This window comes from Peromyscus leucopus, chromosome 10 (genome assembly GCF_004664715.2).
Source record: "Peromyscus leucopus breed LL Stock chromosome 10, UCI_PerLeu_2.1, whole genome shotgun sequence".
NCBI lineage: Eukaryota > Metazoa > Chordata > Mammalia > Rodentia > Cricetidae > Peromyscus > Peromyscus leucopus.
In genome coordinates, this window is record NC_051071.1 from 32281279 (window position 1) to 32305479 (window position 24201).

At 36.8% G+C, this 24201-nt stretch overlaps 2 protein-coding genes across 5 annotated transcripts in view; one reads left to right on the top strand and one right to left on the bottom strand.

Annotated features, from left to right (window-relative positions):
• Nucleotides 1-5303, top strand: part of Cc2d2a (coiled-coil and C2 domain containing 2A) — an 83741-nt gene extending 78438 nt beyond the window's left edge. For all 4 annotated transcript variants that reach the window (XM_028892928.2, XM_037209003.1, XM_037209004.1 and 1 more), the window contains 4 exons: nt 140-262; nt 1642-1700; nt 3658-3835; nt 4886-5303. In XM_028892928.2, the coding sequence (XP_028748761.1) occupies nt 140-262; nt 1642-1700; nt 3658-3835; nt 4886-5074 (549 nt within the window). In that variant the 3' untranslated portion in view covers nt 5075-5303. The remainder of the gene's footprint in view (nt 1-139; nt 263-1641; nt 1701-3657; nt 3836-4885) is intronic.
• Nucleotides 5304-7993: 2690 nt separating this feature from the next.
• The window catches only part of LOC114709222 (F-box/LRR-repeat protein 5), a 41435-nt gene continuing 25227 nt past the window's right edge, over nt 7994-24201 (bottom strand). The window contains exons 9-11 of the mRNA XM_028892930.2: nt 22909-23631; nt 14547-14695; nt 7994-8785 (exon numbers count right to left, since the gene is read on the bottom strand). Of these exons, the coding sequence (XP_028748763.1) occupies nt 8709-8785; nt 14547-14695; nt 22909-23631 (949 nt within the window). The 3' untranslated portion in view covers nt 7994-8708. The remainder of the gene's footprint in view (nt 8786-14546; nt 14696-22908; nt 23632-24201) is intronic.

Consider the following 24201-nt stretch of genomic DNA (forward strand, 5'->3'; position numbering starts at 1 on the left):
TCCCTGTATCATACATACACATCTGTGTACACATCTGCTAACATATATCCTAATGTACTTCTTTTACTGCCTCTCCCTGTATCATACATACACATCTGTACACATCTGCTAACATATATCCTAATGTACTTTTTTTTAGATTTGGTTTAACATTCAACACCATGATTCGCCACTAAGGATAAATTTTGATGTCACAAAGCCCAAACTTTGGAAATCTTTTTTTTCACGAAGCCTTCCATATCCTGGCCTTTCCAGTGTTCAGGTATAATTCTATTAACAGCCATATGTGGATAAAGTCATATGAAATCTTTACATGAAAAAAACTACCTATTCCTTGGCCCTCAATTCTACTCTTAGTTTAGTATACTAAATATATGTAAGATTTAAAACATTAGTTTTCTAATTTGAGACAAATTAACATGAAGCATACATTCATATATATGAAAAACTGGTATTCACATTTTAGACATATTTGAAAGTTTTTATATAGGAAGTCCATGACTTAAATAGAATTACAAAATATAGCTAAATTGATCCTAACTGCTAAGGATGAAATCAAACTACAGGTTCAACCCACTGGAGGCTCATAAAATTAGCTTCAGAGTCTAACAAGTAGATTCTAATTTGGAAGCATGAACATTCTTTGTTAAAATGTTTGGACACACACACACACACACACACACACACACTTATAAGAAAACAGCTGGATTTGTGATATAAAGTACCCTTTTGTCATGGCACAAACCTTTCAAACCAGCTTTACATTGCCCTTCCGGAATTCTTATGTGTCAGAAGGTGGTACACAGGCGATTTTTCACAGGAATGCAATCTGAGATAGTTTATGAACTGGAATAGTAAGAGACAAATTATACTACATAATGTAATACTTTGTAGCAGTCAAATGATTGCTTTATTAAACTTAGCACTGTGAAAGTGTGATTTTTTTGGGTTTTTTTTTGTTTTTGTTTTGTTTTGTTTTTTGTGGTTTTTCGAGACAAGGTTTCTCTGTGTAGCTTTGTGCCTTTCCTGGAATTTACTTGGTAGCCCAGGCTGGCCTCGAACTCACAGAGATCCACCTGCCTCTGCCTCCCAAGTGCTGGGATTAAAGGTGTGTGCCACCACCACCCGGCGAAAGTGTGTTTTTATTATCCCTAATATAAAGGCAGAAAAAGAAAGTTGCCTGTTCATAAAATTCAAATTTGGAAAATAGGCAAAACAGTGCAGACTGCCTAGGAATACACAGATGTGTAGTAAAATAGTAAACACAATGTATTAGGTCACTTATCTTCACTTACTACATCATAAACAACACAGAGTTTGTTTATGGCCATATTTCTATGCCCATCACTTATGAAGGTGCTTAGCAACAGTTAAGTCCTCAATACTAGCTGAACGAAGGATCTGAAGAGAACTCCAGGTCGTGGTTACTTGTGTGGCAAGGGCTAAGGGAAATGAAACTGAGGAGGACTGACAAAGCACTGTAATTGTGGCACTTCCCTTACCCTTGGATCGATTTTCCTTGGCATCTTTTAGGCTGTGTTTTCTTACTCATTCTCAAATTTCATTACTTAAAAAGAAAAACAGGGGTAGATACAATAACTACAGATACAGAAGGTGCTGACTGAACTTTCTCTTTTATAGCCTGAAGAGCTAATTTATCAACGCACAGACAAAGCAGCTGCTGCTGAGCTACAAGACAGGTAACAAAATACCCACAAATCCATAGGCAATCCATCCCTAGAAGCATAATAGCAAACTTTAAACTCTCAGCTTGGATCACTATGAAATGATCAGAGTTGTAAGACTTTATATATGCAGATACCAAGTACAGATATGATGTATAAATCCCATGACTCAAATGAGGCGTCAGCATAAGCATGTTGTGGGTGAAAATACAGTGGTGAACACTAGTAACATGTAGTTCTCCAAAGACTAAATCGTTGAAACTTAACATCCTGTAATTATGGATCTTGTTGGTACACGATAATCCTCAGCTTAAATATGCCTCTTTTGTCCAATTAGTGGCTTGTAGAACTTCATCTAGCTTGTGAACCTAACCCATAGAGAAGGCTGGTTAAAGCCTGTGTGTCTTTGTAATTCCAATGCTGTACAACTGAACCTACTCTCTGTTTCACAAATGTGAGAACTGAGGTTCAGAGTGGCCCACACACTTCTTTTTTTTTTTTTTTGGTTTTTCGAGACAGGGTTTCTCTGTGTAGCTTTGCGCCTTTCCTGGAACTCACTTGGTAGCCCAGGCTGGCCTCGAACTCACAGAGATCCGCCTGGCTCTGCCTCCCGAGTGCTGGGATTAAAGGCGTGTGCCACCACCGCCCGGCCCCACACACTTCTTAAATGTTAACTGAGCTTCTGACAGCAGACAAACCATTCTGATTTCAAGACCTGTGCTTCATTCCCATTGAGTCACTTTGTGTGAAGAACAATTTGTCAAATTATACACGATGAAATGTAACCCCTTAAGAAGACATTATTGCGAGCAACACCAATTTCCTCCCAATTTCTTCATAAAGCCTTTGTATGGGATCTCCATCTAGCGCAGTGGTTCCCAACCTTCCTAATGCTGGGACCCTTTAATACAGTTCTTCATGTTATGGTGACCCCCAACCATAAAATTATTTTTACTGCCACACTGTAACTGTAATTTTGCTACTGTTCTAAATAGTAATGTAAATATCTGTTTTCCAACAGTCTTAGGTAACTTTTGAGAAAGTGTCATTAAGACATGCCCCCGAGGGGTCGTGACTCAACCACAGGTTTACAGAAACCAACCTACAATCCTGAGTCTCAGCTAATGGCTTCAACACACTATTTACTAGATTCACTGATTTCTCCATTTTTGAAGTATTTGACAATCCATCCATAATTTACTCAGTCCAAAAGTGGACCCATAGCTCCTGAGCAAGGAGGAGCTGTGAGGCTCTCTCCAACCTGTACTTAAGACAGGCAAGAGGAATCAGCAGTGTTTAACTTTAGCACCACTGTCCTCTTCTGTAAAATTGGAATACCCCCTACATTAAAGCATTAGTGTTGAGAATCAATCAAAATTTATAAAAGATAGTTAGCACTGTGCCTAGGTAAACAAGCTTAACAAATGGTAGTTTTCTTTCATTTTTTGTTCATGCCTCATAGCCTATGAACCCAATACAATCATAGCTGTCATTTTAAAAGGCAATTTTAAGGTAACTTTAAAAAAACAAAACTATTGTGAATGACTCACTCAATTACAAAAATCAATATAAGGCATTAAGTGTTTTATAAATATTTCAGATTCCCAACATAATAAAAACCTTATGCCTGGGTATAATTTATTTATCATATTACCAATGAATAGAAAAATAAATTTTAGAATTAAAAAATGTCTCACTAGATGTATTCGATTTGGCTAGGCCTGTGTCATCAGGGGCACTGTATTCCCGTTTATCCTGTCTGTATCTACTTCCTGTTGCAATGCATATAATCTTCAAGAACAAGGATCGCTTAGGCACCCTTACGTAGCTGATAATCTGTTTGGGAAAACACCACCACCAAAAATTCATTCAAGTATTAACCAGAACCCCATGCTGCAAACAAGTTAATTTTGAACATGGGAAAAGTTAAATAGCAAAAAATAATAAATAGATGTGTATTTTTTATGAACAGGATTGAAAAGATACTAAAAGAAAAAATCATGGACTGGAGGCCACGCCATCTGACTCGATGGAACCGGCACTGTACCTCCACCCTGCGGCACTTCTTGCCTCTGCTGGAAAGAAGTCAAGGAGAAGATATAGAAGACGACCACAGGGCAGAACTGCTAAAGCAGTTGGGAGACTACAGGGTAAGCACAAGTATGGTAAAATGGCCAGTGGTGTTTCCTCATCCCCAAACTGGAAGTTACGAAGGAGTTCTTTGGGAGGATCAAACTACCTACACAAGAAGCATATATGTAAGGTACCATACACCAAAAAAGAAATATGATGAAATGTTTTAAAACTCAGTAATTATCTTATCAATAAGATCCTATGAAAAACAATACTTTCTGACATGTATCCTAAGTAGGAAATAAAAACACCAGGCTAAAACATTAAACTCAACGGTACATAAAGGTGAAAATAAACACTTTTGGTTAAGTTTTATGAGTATGGTTTTATAATAATTGGTTTTTCAGTAAAAGTTCCCACTAATAAACTATATATTCTGTCTACTACCTGTTGGTGGTTTGTCCTATATGTCATATCCTACATCTGGGTAATAATTACCCAGTGTAATTAGTGCAATAAGATAAACAGTATGGAAGCCAAAAATGGATGAGTCACTGAGTCCAATGAAGAATAACTATCTTATTACAATGTCTTCAATTCATCAGTCTTAGCAGTCGAAAACTGTTCCATTCTCTGCAAGTCTTGCCACCTTGACGTCCTCCATGTGGTGACATCCTCAGGCAGGCTTTACTCATAGAAACAAATGCTAGAACAAGTCCAAAAGACACATCTGCACACACTGACCAAAGCAAGTGAGGGCATCTGTGTGTCACTGTCCATACCAAGTTTCAGATACTCACAGCGATCACATACCCAACCTATAAACTAATTTTTGTGTTTGGGGTAGAATGCATAGATTAGCTTTACCTGGGTCTGTGGAATTCCATGGGCCACGTGCATATCAAGAGATAGGAACAGTGAATGACTAGTAATGATGCATTAATACTCCAGTAACTAAAACAAAATATTAAACCTTCCAAACCTTTCATTTTTATGTTAACATATAGTGAACAGAGAAACAATCTCATGTCTTAAGGATTCAATCTTAAGAATTATGTAATTTACATAAGGAAAACCTATTTTTTCTTCAAGATTTACTAAAAAGTACAAATACATTTTCTCCTCAGTTCTCTGGCTTTCCCCTTCACATGCCTTATTCCGAAGTGAAGCCTCTCATTGAAGCGGTGTACAGCACTGGAGTACATAACATTGATGTCCCTAATGTTGAATTTGCTCTAGCTGTATATATCCACCCGTATCCCAAGAACGTTTTGTCTGTTTGGATCTATGTCGCTTCCCTTGTACGTAACAGGTAATTTTTCTATGTGTTTTTTATATCACCTAAAGACTATTAGTATATACATTTTAAATTATAATGAAATCAAAATATTTTGAAGTAATGAAATAAAATTATCTATTTTCAAACTGTATAAAGCTGTGTGTGTCTCGTCCCCCCCCCCTTTGGTTTTTCAAGATAAGAGTTTCTAAACTGTATAGTCTTGGATGTCCTGGAACTCGCTCAGTAGACCAGGTTGGCCTTGAACTCAAGAGATCTTCCTGCCTCTGCCTCCCAAGTGCTGGGATTAAAGGTGACATCACTGCCCCATAAAACTTTGATTAGTCTGTCTCATCATAACACTTGGACCCAAACACAACTAGCGTCTATGAGCACTAGCCTCCAGACTTCTGCACTTGCTTTGCCTTTGGTACTCTTCACTTCTGTCTGTCCAGCAGAAAGGCAACTATAACTCTAAGACCCAGTAAGTTAACTCTTTACAACATGTCTACAGGACAAGGAACAACTCTGCAGCATCAGATTTTATAAATGTTGGGCTAGCTCATAAAATGAATAGTATGATACAAAACAAAGGCAAGCACTTAAACACATGCACAGCCACCAAAACAATATAGTGCTGGGGTGGGGGAAGGACTGTATTTAAATATCAAAAGGGATTTTAAAAAGAAAAAACTAAGGTATGGCTACAGATTGAAAATCCATGTCTTACCTCATACCCTTGCCCCTAGCAACTCACACTGAAACCATCATGCCCAGTATTTAAAGAGAAGAATTTTGGAGAGGTAATCAGGTCATGAAGGTTGAGCCTCTAAGGTGGCTTTACTGGGTTTTAGTATAACCCCACACTCACACACTCAGGTGCATGTACCATTGAACACACACACACGGGGGTGAGGGATTAATATGTAAATATGTGTACTGATATGGAAAGATGCATGCCAAACAGAAATACCTAAAGCAGGACTTTTCAATTTGCTCTTTGTGAAACGCTGCCCTATGTGTTATAAGATGTTTGGCAGCAGGGGTTGGAGACACTGCTCAGCAGTTAAGGACACTTGGTGCTGCAGGTTTGATTCCCAGCATTTATATGATAGTTCATAATCATCCTTAACGCCAGTGCCCTTTTCTGACTTCTACAGACACTATATGCAAACAGGGGGCATATACATTACATGCATGTAGGCAAAACACACATAAACAGAAATCTAATAAAACAAATTTTAAGATGTGTAACAGTCCATCTGGCCTCTGCCCACTAGATGCTCCAGTTGAGTTCTCCTCAACCAAGTTTTGACAACCAAGAACATTTCCTAATACCGAATGAACTATGTGAAAGAATGACTTCCTACAGAGCACTGATGGAGCTCTCATTTTCAAAGACAGAAGAGACTATCAACTTTCACCTTTGCTTTAGCTGAGGCATTCTTCTACCAAATTACATTGCAATTATGTTTGTCTCCTCTCTGCTACTCTAGTCAGCTCTTTAGGGACAGATGCCTGACTGGCCCTTAACAGTTACAAAGTAATAACAAAGAGACACAGTAACACCATAGTTAAGAAGATGAACGAATCCTGGGTTACCACGGGCAAGTTATTTACTTTTCCCATAATTACACTGAGAATGACCATATTACCATTCCATTGCACTATGTGAAGCTTATAAAGGCTAGCATATCTAAAACACAACAGTGGCCTTACATTTAACACCTAAAGTTTATCAAGTATGTGATGCAATGTACACACAACTGCTACATTTTATTCTCAGAAGAAAACAATTATAAAATCCCCAAAAATTGAAACCAATTATACAGTGTCATATTAAACTATCCCCTTATATTAAGAATGAAAACCAAAATGTGTACATTAAAAAAAAAAAAACTTCCTTTCCTTATAACTTCAGAAAACCAGCTGTTCAAAATTAATTTAATAAAGATAGTCTCTAAGCCAGGTTCTTAAACACTTAGGCATTTCCCCTCATAAGACCACAGAGGGGGGGAAAATCTCCCTACAAACTATATTGTTTTCTGATTATCTGAGGTTATGATAAGCCTAAGTACTCTTATGATGATTCAAAGCCATTGTTCTGTGCAATTTCAAGTTAATACTGAGAAAAATGAAGTACACATTTGCTCGAGACTCATTCCTGGGAAATTTTCAGGTTTTTTCTCAAAATGGTACCTGCTATCAACTTCACTAATAAGCTTTATTAACAATTTGAGAAATAAAAACACAACTACGGTATATCTTACAAAACAGTCAAACTTTAGACTTGACTCTATACTCAATTTCTTTTCATATTCTCATAGAGAATGAGATGTTTTTTTCCTCCTGCACATATTTACAGGAGGAAGCTAACTGTAGTGTCCACAAGACTCGACTTCGTCACAGAGGTAACAAACTCAAAATGTTCAAGTTAGCTGCATGTACACGTGCTCAGCCCTATACCAAATCTGTAGGGTTTTGTTTTCAAATGATAATGAATCAAAATGAAAACTCTTGACAACAGGGTGATTCTTCAAAGGGAATGCCAATCGATATTCCAGTGTTTAATTCAAATGTCAGTTGAACTGCAAAGTGTTCCAGAATTCCCAACTATGTTTCAATTAGTTAAGGCATGCTTCACTCGTTTGCTTCACAGTCAGTCTCCCCAGCTCTGCTCCTTTCTAAGCAGGCAGGAAATACTTACCACAAAGAAGCTGATTGCAGGATTACTTCCTTCCACAGCTTTCTTTGCACTTAAGAGAAGGAAGGAAAAGAAGAGGCAGGGCACTATTTTCTTCATCATGGCATGCAATTACAATTAATTTCAAAAAGAAAATTTAACTCAATTGTATCTAAAACTGATAATGTGTCAGAGTCATAATTTCATGGAGGCTCAAAAGACAAAACATTTAGTAAACCTGAATTCAGATTTAAAATAAAATCACAACACAAGATATTGCTTGGTAAAGTTCTCAAAGTAGATTTTTATTTATACATTTCTTCAAACAATTGTGGAATTTTTAAAAATCCCTCCCAAATTCAACAGCTTAGGGACAGTAGTGGAACCAGGTGTCTAAGCAAATACAAATAGACAGGTGCTTTTGCTAGCTCACTGAGCAAACACCAAGAGGCCAATTTATTCTACAATCTTAAAGAATCTCATTTCTAGATGTGTTTGAATTGGCCCCTGAGAATTGTTAAAATAAAGAAAATGTTAGGGAAAAAAAGAGATTCATTTCTAAAATGTTCAGTCTTGAAAATAAAACTCCACAAAGTGTATCAGAAAGGATCTGCAAAACTTGGTACAGTGTTTCCACATAGAGAACCAATAACCTCCACTGACTAAAATGCAAAAGAATCTAAAAATACTTTAAATACCATGGCATTAGTGATAGTCTTTAAAGCATTTCATTTCAAAGAAACCAATAAGACTGTTCTCACCCTAATAAAAAATCCTAATCCCTTTCTAAAACAAAAATATATTTTGCTAGGAAAAACAACACTGTACATACAGTTCACTGCTAAATTAAATTTCTGAGACTGTAAGAAATGGGGCCAAATCAAGACACACCCAAAAAGGGGTTGTTAACACAAGAAATGTGCTGTAAGTAAAGTGCATGAAAGGAAGCCTGCTCAGCTAAATGAAGTAGACAAAGGTCAGAAGTCAAGGGTCATTCGCCAGAGCGGCAGCAGGCTCGAAAACCACACTGCAAATTCTGGCATCCACTGGCGGTATCAGCATGAGGACCTGTATGAAAGTAAAAAACATGTGAAAGGAGGAACTTCATGGAGTTCATGCAAAACAGTTCTGCCAACTAGTCTAAAACTGTGTTTTACTAGCAGTTCATTGACATCACACAAGTAAAATCTTACAGTAAAAGCATTAAAAATTCAGACACAAATTGCCAATAATAGTCTGATTTCATCTAAAATATCCTCCATGGAAGATGGAACACAAATTCCCCAAGATTCTTACAACCCAAGAAGAAAAGGAGACAATCCACAGAAACAAAATTGCTAGATAATATAAAAACAAACTCTTTGAGCGTCCTTCCTAGAAATATAATTAACACAAAGCATAAAAGCCCATCTGAACTGTGTCAACTCAATAATGCAGCACAAACAATTAGAATAAATGTCATATTCAAAGTCTAAAACAATACACTATACAGAGATCAATGTACATAACATACTCTGAGCATTTGTAGAACTCTGAATGAAAACAAATGGTAGCTTTAGATGAAATTACTTCCCAAAACTGAATGCAAACTGAGTGATTATTAAACATCTAGAATATAAAATGGTGATTCACTTACAAACACTAATAAAACACTGGTGGAATAACTGGGATTTTACCCCAGCTGCCCTATGCGACCCAGACACTAGATAAAAGATCTATTCGGGAACATAGCTAAAAATCAGAAAAGTAACAAAGAAATATCACAAAAGTTAAAGTGTTCTGAATAAAATGGTTTTCATAAGAAAAAACAAATGTAGATGGGTTGTTTTTAGCATTTCAAAGACTCAGTGTAGCTGGCAAACTGAATTAAGGAGCAGTTCTTTATGCTTTCACTGGGAAAGCCAAAGTTTGCAATTATGATGCATAAAGGCCAAAACAAAAAGACACAAAACAGAACTTCAATATAGAATGTATCTAATGAACTTAACATCGCACTGTGATCTCCAGCTTAACTCAGAAATACAGTGTCCATTTACATCATTCTACTTTTTAAGAGCAGCAGTAAATTGCAAAAGAAGGTGACTATGCTAACACCCCTATAAGACAGAAATCAGAATAGGTGCAACTAAACATAGAATATATGTATCACCAGAGGTTAAGCATTCCTTTTGTTCCCAAGACAGCACATATTAAAGAAAATGAAGAATTTCTTAGGATAAAGTCCCTAAGATATAATGTTCATATATTTCACTACGTAAATGGCAAATTATCTTTAAGAACACTGAATTTCACATTTATGTGTAGACTTGCAATCAATTATAATTTCACTTATGTTTACATATTTAAGACTGACAGGCCTGGAATTAGCTTCTAATGGGGGAAATGGACATGACATACAATATGGAAAATAGGGTAAATTAAAAAAGATTGGCCTCAAATTTCAGTATAATTGAAACTGATTACACATGTTTATAGGTTTAAAAAGTACTCTGTAAAACTGGAGCACTATAGGCCCATTTTTATTTAATAAAAATTAAAATCTTCCATTTTTATTTAGGTTATATGCTAAATATTTAAAATTTATTTTAAAAAACCTATAAAACAGCATTTTTCTTATTTTTCCTTAAAATAGGACACAAAGCTAAAATTAAAAGGATTTAGTACAGATTTATAATTGTTAGAAATGCCCTGGTAAAAAATTCTAAGTTTAGAAATTCTTCGCACTGTCAATCTTTGACCAAGTTTTTCTTTGTAACATACTTCCAGTTTTCCTATACACAAGTCAATCCTCAACCACACACTGCTTAGCTTGCTTCACCCTTACACAGTACTGCTTTGCCACCACACATCTGATGTCTTTTTACTAATTCCCTGACAATCTAATTAATGCTCAGACTGCTGAATCTTAACAAACTATACCTATCTATCATTTATTGGTACATAATTCTACTCTCAGCAACTGTGGAAGAATGGCATTTTTTAATTTCCCAAATAAAAGACCACATACATTATTCATACAACACACACACACACACACACACACACACACACACACACACACACTTTTTTGTGTTTCTCTGTTTTAAGACCCAAAGCCTTTTATCTTCCATGCCGGCTGTAAACTTCTAGGTTCAAGAAATCTTTGTGCCCTAGCTTCCCAAGTAGCTTTTATTTTTAGTGACAGAAAGGTAAAGAAGAAATATTATACTGAATTCTGTAGGAAATTCCATATAAAATTCAGTATTATTAAAAGGCCTGGGGAAAAAAAAAAACAATCAAAGCTAGAAATAGTACTAAACTGGTTTTTAAAGGAAAATAGTGAAAGGGGCCTCAACAGTACAAGTGGTCAAGGATACCATTCTCCCAGTAGACTAACAATTCAATTACTTCCCTTTAAATATCTGACTTAGCCAAACAGTTAATATATCAGGCTAAATTATAGTAAGAATATAGAAAAGTAAAAGGTGAAATCTCCTAATTGTTAAAGCAAAGAATACTATGTATTTTATATTTAGATGAAAAGAACTACAGAGGTAGATAATTCTGTTTATAAAAATGATGTTTTTCCTCAGTTTTAAGTACTATATATTACTCATGCTGTATGTCTTCACTTACCTTCACTTACCTTTAATTCCTTTTTAACTTAAATTAGAAACATAAGAGAGCAAATCATCTGAGACTGTCACCTCCAGAACTATGAGCTAATCTATCTTAACTGCTAAATTATGCACAAACTGAAATGCAAAGCAGCACAAGAAAGTTTACTAACATTGTTCAAATGTTCTTCAGAGCTCAAAACTAGGCCATAGAACAACTACTTTAATGATAAACACTTATGTAAATATTATGGCTAAGACATCTTGAATATCCAAGTCAAGTAACAATTTAAAAATCATGGAGAATCATTCAGAAAATCAGAGTGTGTGTTTGGCATCAGAGCTTAGTACAGTATCTTGCTCAAAGTAGAAATGGAATAGCTGATGGCTAACACCTTCCCCAATGTCTGCCAGTGCTTAGATGCAGGCCATTCTTCCTTTTCATTCACTATTTAATATAATCTATGAATAACATTTATCAGCATTAAATTCTTATAGCTAATAATGCAGTAATTACGTAGATTTTATTTAACAAAGTACGTTTTAAATTAAATGTTCCTTTCAAATATGTATGCTTTCTCATTACTCTGAATCATGTACTAGATCGTAACTACTTTCCAAAATAAAAATGAGGGCTCCTAAACCTTCACCAAGTATTTCCTGTACTATGCCAATGGTGTTACCTTTTACATCTGGGTACAATTTTAGCAGCTTTTAAGTTGTCCATATGTTCTTTTACAAAAAACAAAACAAAACAAAACAAAAAAAAACTGACTCAAATTATTGCTTTAAGAGCAACTACCAAGAATCCTAGAAAGCATATGAGAAGTCACCCTGTAAACTTTAAAGGATTTCCATTTCTTTCAAATCATGCTCTATCAAGTTAAAAAAGGAAATTTAGTATTATTTCAAGTACTGTAAATACCTTCCAAAACTTTAAAAAAAAAAATCAGATCTCTCAACTAAAATTTTCTACTGAAAATTAGAAATAAAAATTACTTTTAACAAAGGAGTAAATAGCTCCTTTGGAATGCCAACAGTATATATTCAAAACAGATTAAGATAAAAATAATATTGAGAAAGTACAAAAGATTTTAAGCACTTAACTTTTTCACCTAAATATTTTTCAAGAAGTTTAAAAACACTTAAGTACAAAACAAGTAGGCAGATAATAAAATTGAATTAAAACTCAATACTTTCCACCAAAGCATCTATATCTACTAAACAAAACAAATTAGGTTATGAGATGTTTCCAAATACAACCTATACTGAAATTATATAGGCAATTTAAATGTAACATTCAAATAAAATATTTTATTTAAAAATTATATATTAATTTGTCTTAAACATTCAAATAAAATATTTTATTTAAAAATTATATATTAATTTGTCTTAAAATGCATCCTATAAGCCTTTGGAAACTTTCTTTTTAAAAGCTGTATTTATTTTTATTCTTTCAGATTACATGTCTGTGTATAAGTATATGTGCATATGAGTGCATTGGCCACAGAAGCCAGATAGACTGTTGGATCCCATGGAGCTGGAGCTACAGGCAGTTGTGAGCCACCCAATGTGTCTGTTGGGAACCAAACTCTGGTACTCTATAAGAACCATGAGTCATCCACATAACCACTAAGTCATCTGTCCAGTCCCCTATGGCTTTATTTTTAATAACAAACAAAAACTTCCATTCATGAACATCCTTTTGTTTTCCTCTGTACAGGTAGGTACAACCCCCCCCCCCCCGAAAAAAAAACATTCATTTTTTTTCCACTGCCAGCAAGAGAAAGCAAAGATACTACCAAGTTGCTTTTGTTAAGAACATGTCAGCTCTTCCAGAAATAAAAGAGCTGAGATCTCTAGTCTCATTTATTTTAAGAAAAATCTAAATCCCAAGCAACAGGAAATTTTCTAACTTCTCTGCATGCTAAAATGTTTTTCTTCTCTTTAGTTTCCCTGGCTCCTGTCAATTTTCTCCCTGAGATAAACTCTGATCTTCCCTCTCATTTAAGAATAACTGGGCTCTCAAAAACAACAGTATGCAGTGTAAGATAGGTATATAATAGAATGGAGCTGTTTAAATTTGTTTCTAGTTATGAATACAGGATGATTTGTTTTGTTTATTAATAACTAAGGAGCAGTTTTATTATGCTTCTGAACAATTCAGTTTCTACTAAACACGATCAAATGCCTAAAAAACAATTCAAATGTAATTTGAAAATGCATGTTCTAACCAATAGACTTTTAAAAGGGGGGGAGAGGCATGTTTAACTGTGTGTGTGTGTGTGAGTGTGTGTGTGTGTGTGTGTGTGTGTGTGTGTGTGTGAGAGAGAGAGAGAGAGAGAGAGAGAGAGAGAGAGAGAGAGAGAGAGAGAGAGAGAGAAGAGGAGAGGTGGGTTTTTTAAGATGGGGTCTCACATAACCCAAGCTGGACTTGAAGCAAGGGATGTCCTTGAATTCCTGACACTACCTCCTGAATGCTGCTGGCATTAATTACAAGCGCAAGCCACTACTCTTGGTTTTATGTGGTGCTGAGGCTCAAACCAGAGTTTCATGCATGCTAAGCAAGCACTCTTTCAAACAGCTATATCCCCAACTCCTTCTTCGTGACTGTCAAATTGGTTCAGAGATCAGGAATCAACTTCTAAAACAGTATAGGAATTCTGGTCATGCCTAAGGCATCTCAGTCTTTTCTCAATACTGCATAATCTACTCTCCTCAGTCTTGAGGGAGATTAATATGAAACAAGACACAGGGCTCCTGAGGAGTTCCTATTACCAGTCTTCCTTTGTCTATCTACCACACTGGATAAAGCAGTGCTGTGAGAAAAATGAGCCTGTCATTCCTACAAAATCAGTGTGTCTAGAAAATCAACACTCTTAAATTGTTAATGGTGAGTGCTAGAATACTACAGCAGAAGTCACAAAATCTTAAAATAATCTTAGTATTCTATAACAACTTGTCATTTTAAAATGATCTAAACTCTTACATGCCAAAAAGTCTGTTAGAATGAATAAGAAAGAAATAAGTAAAAATGTGTAGTATTTTGATTTTATAACCTTAGAGAACCAAATCATTTTATTAAATTTAAAGGAGTAAACCTGAAAGCAAAACAATTTGTGCAATTGGAAATCTAGGAAAGCAAATAAAAACCATAAAAATTATTAGAACTGCCAAAAAAAAAATTGTAAATGCATTCTTCAAAGTATCTCTCTGTTAAAAGGCGGTATTACCGTTAATGTTGTCACAGTAGTAGAAGTATTCATCATTTAGGGAAGGACATGCTGAGACCAAATCCTGCAGCCCCGCACCAGTTACAGTAAGACAGCCAGAGAGATTAAGGTGCTCCAAGTAAGGCAGCCCTCCTCCCAGAGTCAAAACCCTGCAAGAGAAATAATGTGACAGTCAGGAAATACTAAACTTTGAAAATTTTAATATTGCAATGGCCTACTAGATCAACATTTTACAGATCTCTCAATTAAAAATTTTTATAAAACACCAATAACTGACCCATCCTTAGGCAGAAATATATCTGACTCAAAAAACTGTTCTAGATTTTTCCTAAAAACTCCAGTAAATAAACACACACATCTTTCTTTGTAAGAACATTATAGTAACTCAATTCTCACATGAAGAAACACTGAGACCTAGAGATGTACTGTCCATTCTCCCACCACACTGTCTAAGAGAGTAAAAATTATCAAGAAAATTCCTGAAGTCTGAAACCTAATTGCTAGTTCTGGAGTTCCTCACATAATCTAGTGAGGGGGGTCCTTCCTGCAGGTATCAGACAGGGAAGTGAACCAAACCACTGAAGAGATAAGAATGAAAATCCAGTGCACATTGACATCGTCAACCACTTCAAGGAGTCTAAAGCCAGGCAGTTCATTGTCAGCATATTTAAAACACAGTATAATTTGGGAAAAGGTTTCCAGGCAACTATCAGTCCAATTTCAGGTGCACAATAAAGCTTAAAGTGTGACTACATAGAAACTCTTTTACAAAGTACATGTGACCATGAGGGTGGTGTCTGAAGCTAAAAGACCTAGAATCTAGTATGGTCTCTGATTTGATAGCATAGAGGTCAGCAGGCCATAAAGTACCTATAACATCTCCCCTAAGGATGGGTAATGGTCTAGGGACAGGAGAGTCTCAGATAATCATTCTGGGCAATTTGGATGAGGTCTGCCTCCATAGATAGCAGAAAGGTCACCAGGTCATTAACAAAATTCACTCCGAGTTTTTTGGATGGAATGCAGGTATTTGATTTTTATCCCTCCATTGAGGAGACACTACTGTATAACATTCCTGGTTCTCTTAGTGCTTCTCTGTGAGTACAAGGACCTCTGTGCCCCCAACAACCAAATAATTCCTACACATACAAGAGAACTGAAAACATGTTTATACCAAAACTAGCATATAAATGTCCACAGCAGCATTAGTCACATCAGACAAAAAGCAAAAACACCCCAAATGCTTTCTGATGAATGGATAAACAAAATTTGGTATATCCATACAATTAAATGTTATACAGCTATGAAGTACAGACATGTTATGGTCTGCATGACCTTTAAACATATTACAATATGTAGAAAAAAGCAAACATTAAATACTGCTATTTAACAATAGGTAAACCCACAGAGATGCTTGGTAGATGCATTGGCTGCCAGCAACTGAGGACAAAGAACTGGAGTAACTAGTTGTAAGTATGGGCTTTTATTTGGGGGATGATGGAGATATATTAAAAGGGTAAAGTGATGATAAATTTAATAGTATGTAAATTCACTTCAGTGTTTAAAAAGAAAACCTAACATCACATTCAAGTATAAAACCACAACAGAGATTAAAATATATCAAGAATTGAGAATGTCAAATTTCTATGCAATAATTAAGTTATTAAAACATGAAAAAATGGGACAACTGGAAACAGAAGAGATAAGAAACTAATATACCAAATTTAGTTTTAAAATTAATGCAGCTTAATAAATTAGGAACCAATGTCAGAAGTAAATAAACTATTATGGAAATGAGAAAGAACTATGAATTTTTGTTGTTTTCTGAGACATTTTTTCTAGATAGTACTGATTAGCCTAGAAGTCACTATGCAAAACAGATTGTCAAGGAGCAGCAGTTCTCCATCTACTACTTAATCCTAAGAGCTAGGATTGCAGGCATATGCCACCACATCTAGCCAGGACTATGGGAATATTGATACTCAGGGAGAACACTGAATGGTAAGGATTGGAAAGGGCATGTTTTAAATCTATTTTATCTTATATTCTAATTTTAAAGAATTTTCCACACCATTTTGCCATCTCTATAGACAGGTTAACAATGGTAGTAGCTCAGAATCTATGTGATTTGACAGGAATGAGGGAATTTTTTTTAGACAGAGTCTCACTATAAAGTCTAAGCTGACCTTGAACTCACAGAGCCAAGGATGGTCTGGAATTCAAAATTCTTTTGCCCAAGCCTCCTAAGTGCTGGGATTAACTGGCCCAAGAAAGGTCTTTAAAGGAAGAAAATACTTAAAATTCACTAATTCATAAAGTCTAGGAACTTTAGCAATTCACAATAAAAAAAAATGTATCTTTCAAAAGGTAGTCTAAAAGAGCTCAAATGGTGTCTGAATGCAAAACAAATGGAATGAAATGTAAAATGTTTCTATTAAAAGTATGCCTAAATCAACAATCTGTATAGTCACTGGCTTTACTGGCCCTTAGTGGGAAAACAAACAACTATAAATACAAACAAGCAATTATAATACCACATTATGGAAATACACAGAAAGGTTTTGAGAGGTCAAAAAAGGTTTCACATAATGGCATAATGGCATAATGGCATATGCTATTAGAGAAATAATAAGCAGAATTTAGACTGTAGTACTATGTTACAAAGAGAAAATTCAATTAATAAAGACAAGAAGACAGTACCATAAAAAAATGAGAAAACAGCTATTTGGGGTAAAGTGGCATGTGTATGTGCATGAATGGCTATGTGTATGTGTGTGTGTGTGTGTGTGTGTGTGTGTGTGTGTGTGTGTGTGTGTATCTTTTAGGGGAAAGAATGAGAGTAGTAAAAATCAGAGATATCAAAATTACAAAGGTTAAAAGCAAGGGCTATAAAATTGGCTTTAACCAAAGGTAGTATAAATCAATGAAAGACTAAGAGGTATAGTAACAAACAGCAAGAAAACGTATTCTAGAAAGATCTCCCTCATCTGTGTCTTGTCACAAATACCTAAGTACACCAGAAGCAAGCTGAAATAACAAAAAAGACGAATAATAAACAAATTCTGCCCTCAACCAGGGAAAGGTGCGCTTAAACAACTAATAAAGCATACAAAGAGAAGAAAAAGCCACAGAAAAATGTGCAATTTATAGAACTGATGCAAACAATCGTGATTCAAAGGGAATAATTACTGAAGAATAAAACAAAGTCCCAAATTCAACAATATATAATTCAAATTATTTAGTACCCAACAAAAAACTGTTAAATATTAATCTGGGAGGAAGAAATGCATTAGTCAATAGAAACACAGCAATAAATGATACAGATGGTAGAACTAGTAAACAGCAACTTTAAGAGTTTTGAGATGTCAGCAAGATAGCCAACTAAATGCCCCATAACCATTAGCCCCTACCCAAAAGACAGCAAGAAAAACAATAAAAACTACACTTGGATGAAACCAACACAAGGAAAAGGACCAGTATGCCAGAAACTCTGCAGACTGCAGAGCTCAGAGCAGCCTCATACAGAATGAAAGAGAATATCTCATCTCCACAGCCAAATCCACAACCAGCAACCTGGATGACTTTCTTATTGTAGGTAAAGGGAAATTAAGGACCTCCAGCAACCCCATTGCCACCCAGAACACTTAAAGTCCTCATAAGTATTAAACAGAGCTGACAGAGCTAACTAGAGACCACACAGCTGTGATATGCCACAGAGGGAGCCAATACTGTGTACCATCTCCTATCCAAGCAGCAACTACATTATATCATTTTTGGAACCAAAAACAACTGCTGGAACATGCCCTGCTCCAGAGGGAAGTATTGATGGCATCCTTCTATCCCTAAGGCTTTGTGATTAGAGTCACCCCTGCTGGTGGCCCATGATTCTGAATTCCAAAGGATGCCCTTGTCACCATGATTATGCCCCATACCTTGGGCAAAGTAGTACCCTGTCTCCAGAGAAAATGGTGCCTTGGTCATGTTAAGCATTCATATTACTATTCCCAGATTGAGATGGCACACTGTCTCCTGTGGAAACTAAAACCTAGGCCCCTAGGCCTATGGTGCTGACAGGTGCCTCGGAGTTTTGGTTTTATTGTTTAATTTTATATATATGGGTGATTTGCCTTTGGAGGCCAGAAGAGGGCATCACATCCTCTGGAACTGAAGTTACAGAGGCACGTGAGTAGGTTTGGACATTGAACACAAAAGCAGCAAGTGCTCTTAATCACTGAGCCATCTCTCCAGCCCTAGACACCAGTTTTTTGGCCAAGTCTGCCTCAGAGATTGACCCCCTTCCAAGACTCAAGCATCACACAGGTTTCTGCAATCCTAGCTCAGAATAGCTGCTCTCAGAACCTACATTCTGAATATGGCATCTCTTTCTAGTCTGACATGTCAAAGTCAAATGCTGTGCAGCAGGTCTCTGGAAGGTTTTGGTGCGTGAATAGTGGCTCATCAAAGGGGTGAAAGAAGGAATAAATGACAAAGTGGTATGAATGAAGAAGATTATGCTGTTTTAGGGACAGTTACCCCCCCTATAGTAAGCTTTGTAATTTCTCCCCTACATGAAGTATACTGAAGGTCAAGATTATTCACTCAACTCAGGGCCGTTGAGCAGCCAAGTATGGCCCATTGAGAGGCAATGGGTATGTTACTCTCCTGGAGCCTGTAATAGCCCGAATCAGGCTCGAGTGGCAAGCCTGGGATGCAAGTGCACAACTCTGCTCCCCCTTATCCTATCCTGAGCCAGAGCAAGCAACATAAGCTTGCCCTGCCAACCCCATGGGAGGTGGCAAGATACCCAGCATCTCTACAGCAGCGCTCCAGGAGGAAGCAGGGTGACTTATGAAGAATGTAGATACCCACAGCTTAAATAAAGTAATACCTCATATATCCATGCTCTAGTACTCAGCATTGTATTTCTGATGAAACAACTGACACACAGTGGAATATTTTCACGCTATATGTGAACTTACTTTTAGCTGCTGCATTCCATGACCAAATAGCACTTAGTTAGAATGAATGGCAGTGGGCCTTCAGAGATGCTTACAGCTTCTGTGAAAGAGTTTCACTGTGTGTTGCTACACTGAGTGTCTAACAGATTTTAAAAAGCATCTGGAAGAATAGTGTAAAACAATAGAGTTTGAATGAGATGGGAATGGTGGCATAGGTCTATAATCTGAGCACTTGAGAGAGAAAATTCGGGATCATTGGGAATTCAAATCCAGTTTTGGATACATAGTAAATCTGAAGTCAGCCTGGACTACCTGGGATTCTGGGTAGAAATCAATCCCTTACTCCCTGTGGTAGTTGGAATTAGGAGTGGCCCCCATGGAGTCATGTGTTTGAATGCTTGGCCCACAGGGAGTGGCACTACTAGGAGGTATGGCCTTGTTGGAGGAAGTGTGTCACTGTGGGGATGGGCTTTGATGTCTCATATACTCAAGCTACACCCAATATAGCTTGACTTGTGGCACACAGTCTCCTGATGACTGTAGATCAAGATGCAGAACTCTCAGCTCCTTCTCCACCACCATGTTGACCTGCATGTCACCATGTCCTGCCATAATAATAGACTAAACCTCTCAACTGTAAGCCAGCCCCAATTAAATGTTTTCCTTTATAAGAGTTGCTGTGGTCATAGTGTCTCTTCACAGCAATAAAACCCTAAGTAGGACATTCTCCCACCTACATGCCTCCACAAAAAAAAAAAAAAAAAAAAAAAAGACAAAACAGTTTGAAGAAAGGCACCTTACACATAGAGAGAAAGACACTCTTAAAAGTCACAGTACCCAAAATGGGCTACCTCTCTATACTTTGTCAGCCAGGGATGCCACTACTACAGTTTTGTTTAAATAAATGTAAGGTGCCTACAAACTACATTCTATTAAACATTTGCATTTGTGCCCACAGATTACTGTGGCTGTCAATCTCAGTCATGGAGGACAACTTTTTTAATCAGTTTTCAGAGACTCAGAATTTGTCAAGCTGCTGAGATTAAGTGAGAGCTGCTGCTGTAGCAGGTGGTATAATGAACACTCAGCCATAAATGGAGGAAAATAATCAGATTTCTTTATCAGCCCCTCCAAAACAGAGAGGCATCAAGGGTGTGGGTACAGGCAGAATCAGAGAGTTCTAGGAAGGGGTGTTGTATACTATTTTTCCTAAATGGAAACAGCCTCTCTTAGAGCCAGAAGCTCAGAAGACTCAAGTCAATTCATAAAACTTACTGGCTCAGGAAGTTCACCACACTAAAAGATTCAGCTCAGGATTCACAAGGCCCTTTCCTCACATCACACAAACAGGAACTAATTGTGGAGGATGAGAAAATTCTTCTGTAGAGGTGCCTGACAGGGAGCTCTAGGTGCATCTTTTGTGACTCATGGTGGGTGGGCTTTTCAGGAAAGCAGCTACCTTTAATATTCATATTTGTTATCAGGAGATTTCAGAGAGCCAAACAATCTTAAATAACACAAGTTGTAAGACAAATCTCTATTTCTAAACTTATTACACAGCTACAATCACTGAAATAGTACTGTCATTTCTACTTATGTTAGTTAACACTGTAAATTTAGTCTGATCAACTGGGTAAACAAAATGAAGCAAAGGCATCCAAACAGGAAAGTTATAATCAAAATGATCTGTTTATAAATGACATTCTATGTAGAAAGCCTTAAAGAATTCACATACTAACTTAGGAGTATAGCGCAACTGAAGAGCGCTTGTCTGTCATGTGCATAGTCCTGGGTTCTCTCATTAATACAGGGAAAAAGGAAAAAAAAAATCACATACAAAACACAGTTAACAATAACAAGTTCAAAAAAATAGAGTAAACAAAACAACACACAAAAATCAATTCCAGTTTTAAACATTTGCCCATTATGGGGGCATATACCTATCCCAGAAGTTAGGAAGCTGGAGGAGAGTTTTGAGGAAAACTCATCTCAAAACCAAATTATTTTCTATATACTAGCAATGAACAATCTAACAAAGGAATTAAGAAAGCAATTCCATTTACAATAGCATCAAAAATACATGAAATACTAAAGTATTTGGCTCCATTTCAGCTTATTTTGAATTATGTATGTAGGTGTATGTTTCTGCATTTACTGCCTCTAACATTATATAACTGTGGCTGGAGAGATGACTCAGAGATTAAGAGGACTGACTTACTGTCCTTCCAGTGGCCCCAAGTTCTGTTCCCAGCACCCATATCAGGCAGTTCATAACCAACCATAACTCCAGGTTCAGAAGACCCACTGCCTCAAACCTCAGCAGACACCTCCACATATGTACAAATGCAGAAACATGTATATATACACATAATTAAAAATAAACCTAAAAAGAAAAAGAATATTCATAACCTAACAGCTCTAAGTGGGTCCCACAGCATATGGAAGACCTCGCTGCTGAGGAGATCTGCCTCTCAGTCACTCAGAGATATTGAACACTTTACCCCCTCTTTTCTCTCCACTGAAAAAAGTGGGGGCAGAAGATAGAGGCAATTAGCATACTATGCTAAAGATTGTACTTATAGGGCTGGGATACTACTAAGCTGCTAGTGTTCTTGCCTAGCATACACAAAGCTCTAGGTTTGATCTCCAGCAGTGCCAAAATTGGATGTGGTGTGCCTGCATGTATGTCTGCACCAAGTCAATACCTGGTACCTGCAGAGCACAGAAGAGAGCACTGTACTAGGTCACCTAGAACTAGAGGTACAGAAGGTTTCAAACTCTCATAAGCTCCCATGTAGGTGCTGGGAATAGGATTGCAGCAAGTATGAGGGCAGCTGGGAGAGAGTGAGACCTTAGCTCAAAATAGCAGCAAGTGTTGTCTTTAATCTCAGCACCTAGGAGGCAGAGCTGGGTGGATCTCTGTGAGTTCAAAGCCAGACTGGTCTACAAGGCAAGTAGCAGACCAGTCAAGGCTACTTACTGAGATTGTCTCAACAACAAGTGGATACAGATCAACAGCAATTTGGGTCACTGGCACTTCACAGCTATAAAAATCACACCAAACTCTAACAGACATGCTTTCCAAAGTCCTCAATATAAAATTTACTTCTGTAATGTCCTTGAAACGATAACCTATACATCTACCCACCAAAATGTATTACAAAAATGTAATATGGTCAATTACTAAGCAATTAAACTTCTAAATGTATATTCTTTCTTATTTCACAATGTATTTGAACTAAAATGAAACTTCATGTTGGATCAGAAACACTATTGCTCCCACACTTTTAACAAATAAGTCACTTGCTTAAATAAATCAAGTAAAAAAACTGAGATTAAAATATAATATTCCATCTGAGAATAAGAATATGCCCATTTCTTAACAACTGGAACTGATCACTCACCTGAGACCATGGTCTGTGATCTGATAACATCCAGATAGACTGAGAAACAAAAGTACTCGTCCAGTCTCTTGGTCAGACTTTTCACTCCCAAAATAAATTAAGTCTTTTCCCCTGGGCAATGTAGTCCTTAATGCTTTTCTACACATTGCAGAAGTCGCTGGGAGTGTAGACATAGTCCTTAGAGCTGTCCCTGTGCAACAGAATGAATGGCCACAATATGCAAAGGCTGGAGAAGCACAATGCTGCTGCCAACAGACACTAGTCCTTAATCCCACAAAGTCCTTACTGTAACAACCAGATGAGGAACAACCAAAGTTGGAGGCTGTTTCCATTACACAGAGACTTTCAACATTTCTGTGCCTCCATTCTACAGCATCTTCAATATCAGCCAAATCTTCAGCATCTAGCATCCACACATAAGGAGAAGTGAAACTTTCAGAAGACACAGGTTTAGTCCAAGTGTGCTCATTGTCTATTTCTTCACCAACTCCTTTGTCAGTTAAATTGTGCAGACAGGCATACTGCTTGGGGGATTGCATGGTAATGTCTTTATTTGTCCATGGAGTTGAAGTAGCCTTGCCTGCACTTTTCAAAAAGCCACTCTGATGAGATGTCAGAACTCCAAGAGCTCTAGAAATCTTCTCTAGAGCCATATCTGTGATTTTTTCACATCCAGACAGATCAAGATGCCGAAGATTCTGGCAGCAGCCAAGCCAAGACCAACTACAAGAGGGAGCAAGACTGTTAAAATTCCTCAAAAGCATTAAACTACACACACACACACATACACACACATACAAACACACATACATACACACAGAGAAGTCTTAGAATTATTTTAAATACAAAATCATCACTTAAACATTGCTGGAATTTTTATCATCAGGGAATATTTTTAGTGCTAGGAATACAAAAAAGATACTAAGGCAAGTAATTAAAAAACAAGTATCATTGCTAACCAAATAGAGGATAGGATGAGAGAAAGACATGAATGGAAGAGACTTAAGTTTCCTGTTCTAAAAGTAAGCAGTAGAGGAAAGGCAGCATACACATGAAAAAAAAGTAACTACTGCATAATGAAGACATAGAAGAAACAAACTGTAGAAATGAGTAGAAGAATCTCTCTCTTCCTCTGAAATAAGATATTTCAGAATTGGAAGAAACAGGAAGCTAAAACAAAAAGAAAACTAGTAGTCTCCAAGAAAGAATCATTTGCAAAGAATATGGCTTGAACAAACTGGTACTAAACTAGAAAAAGCATTAATTAAAAGGGAGCTTTGACAAAAGGCACTC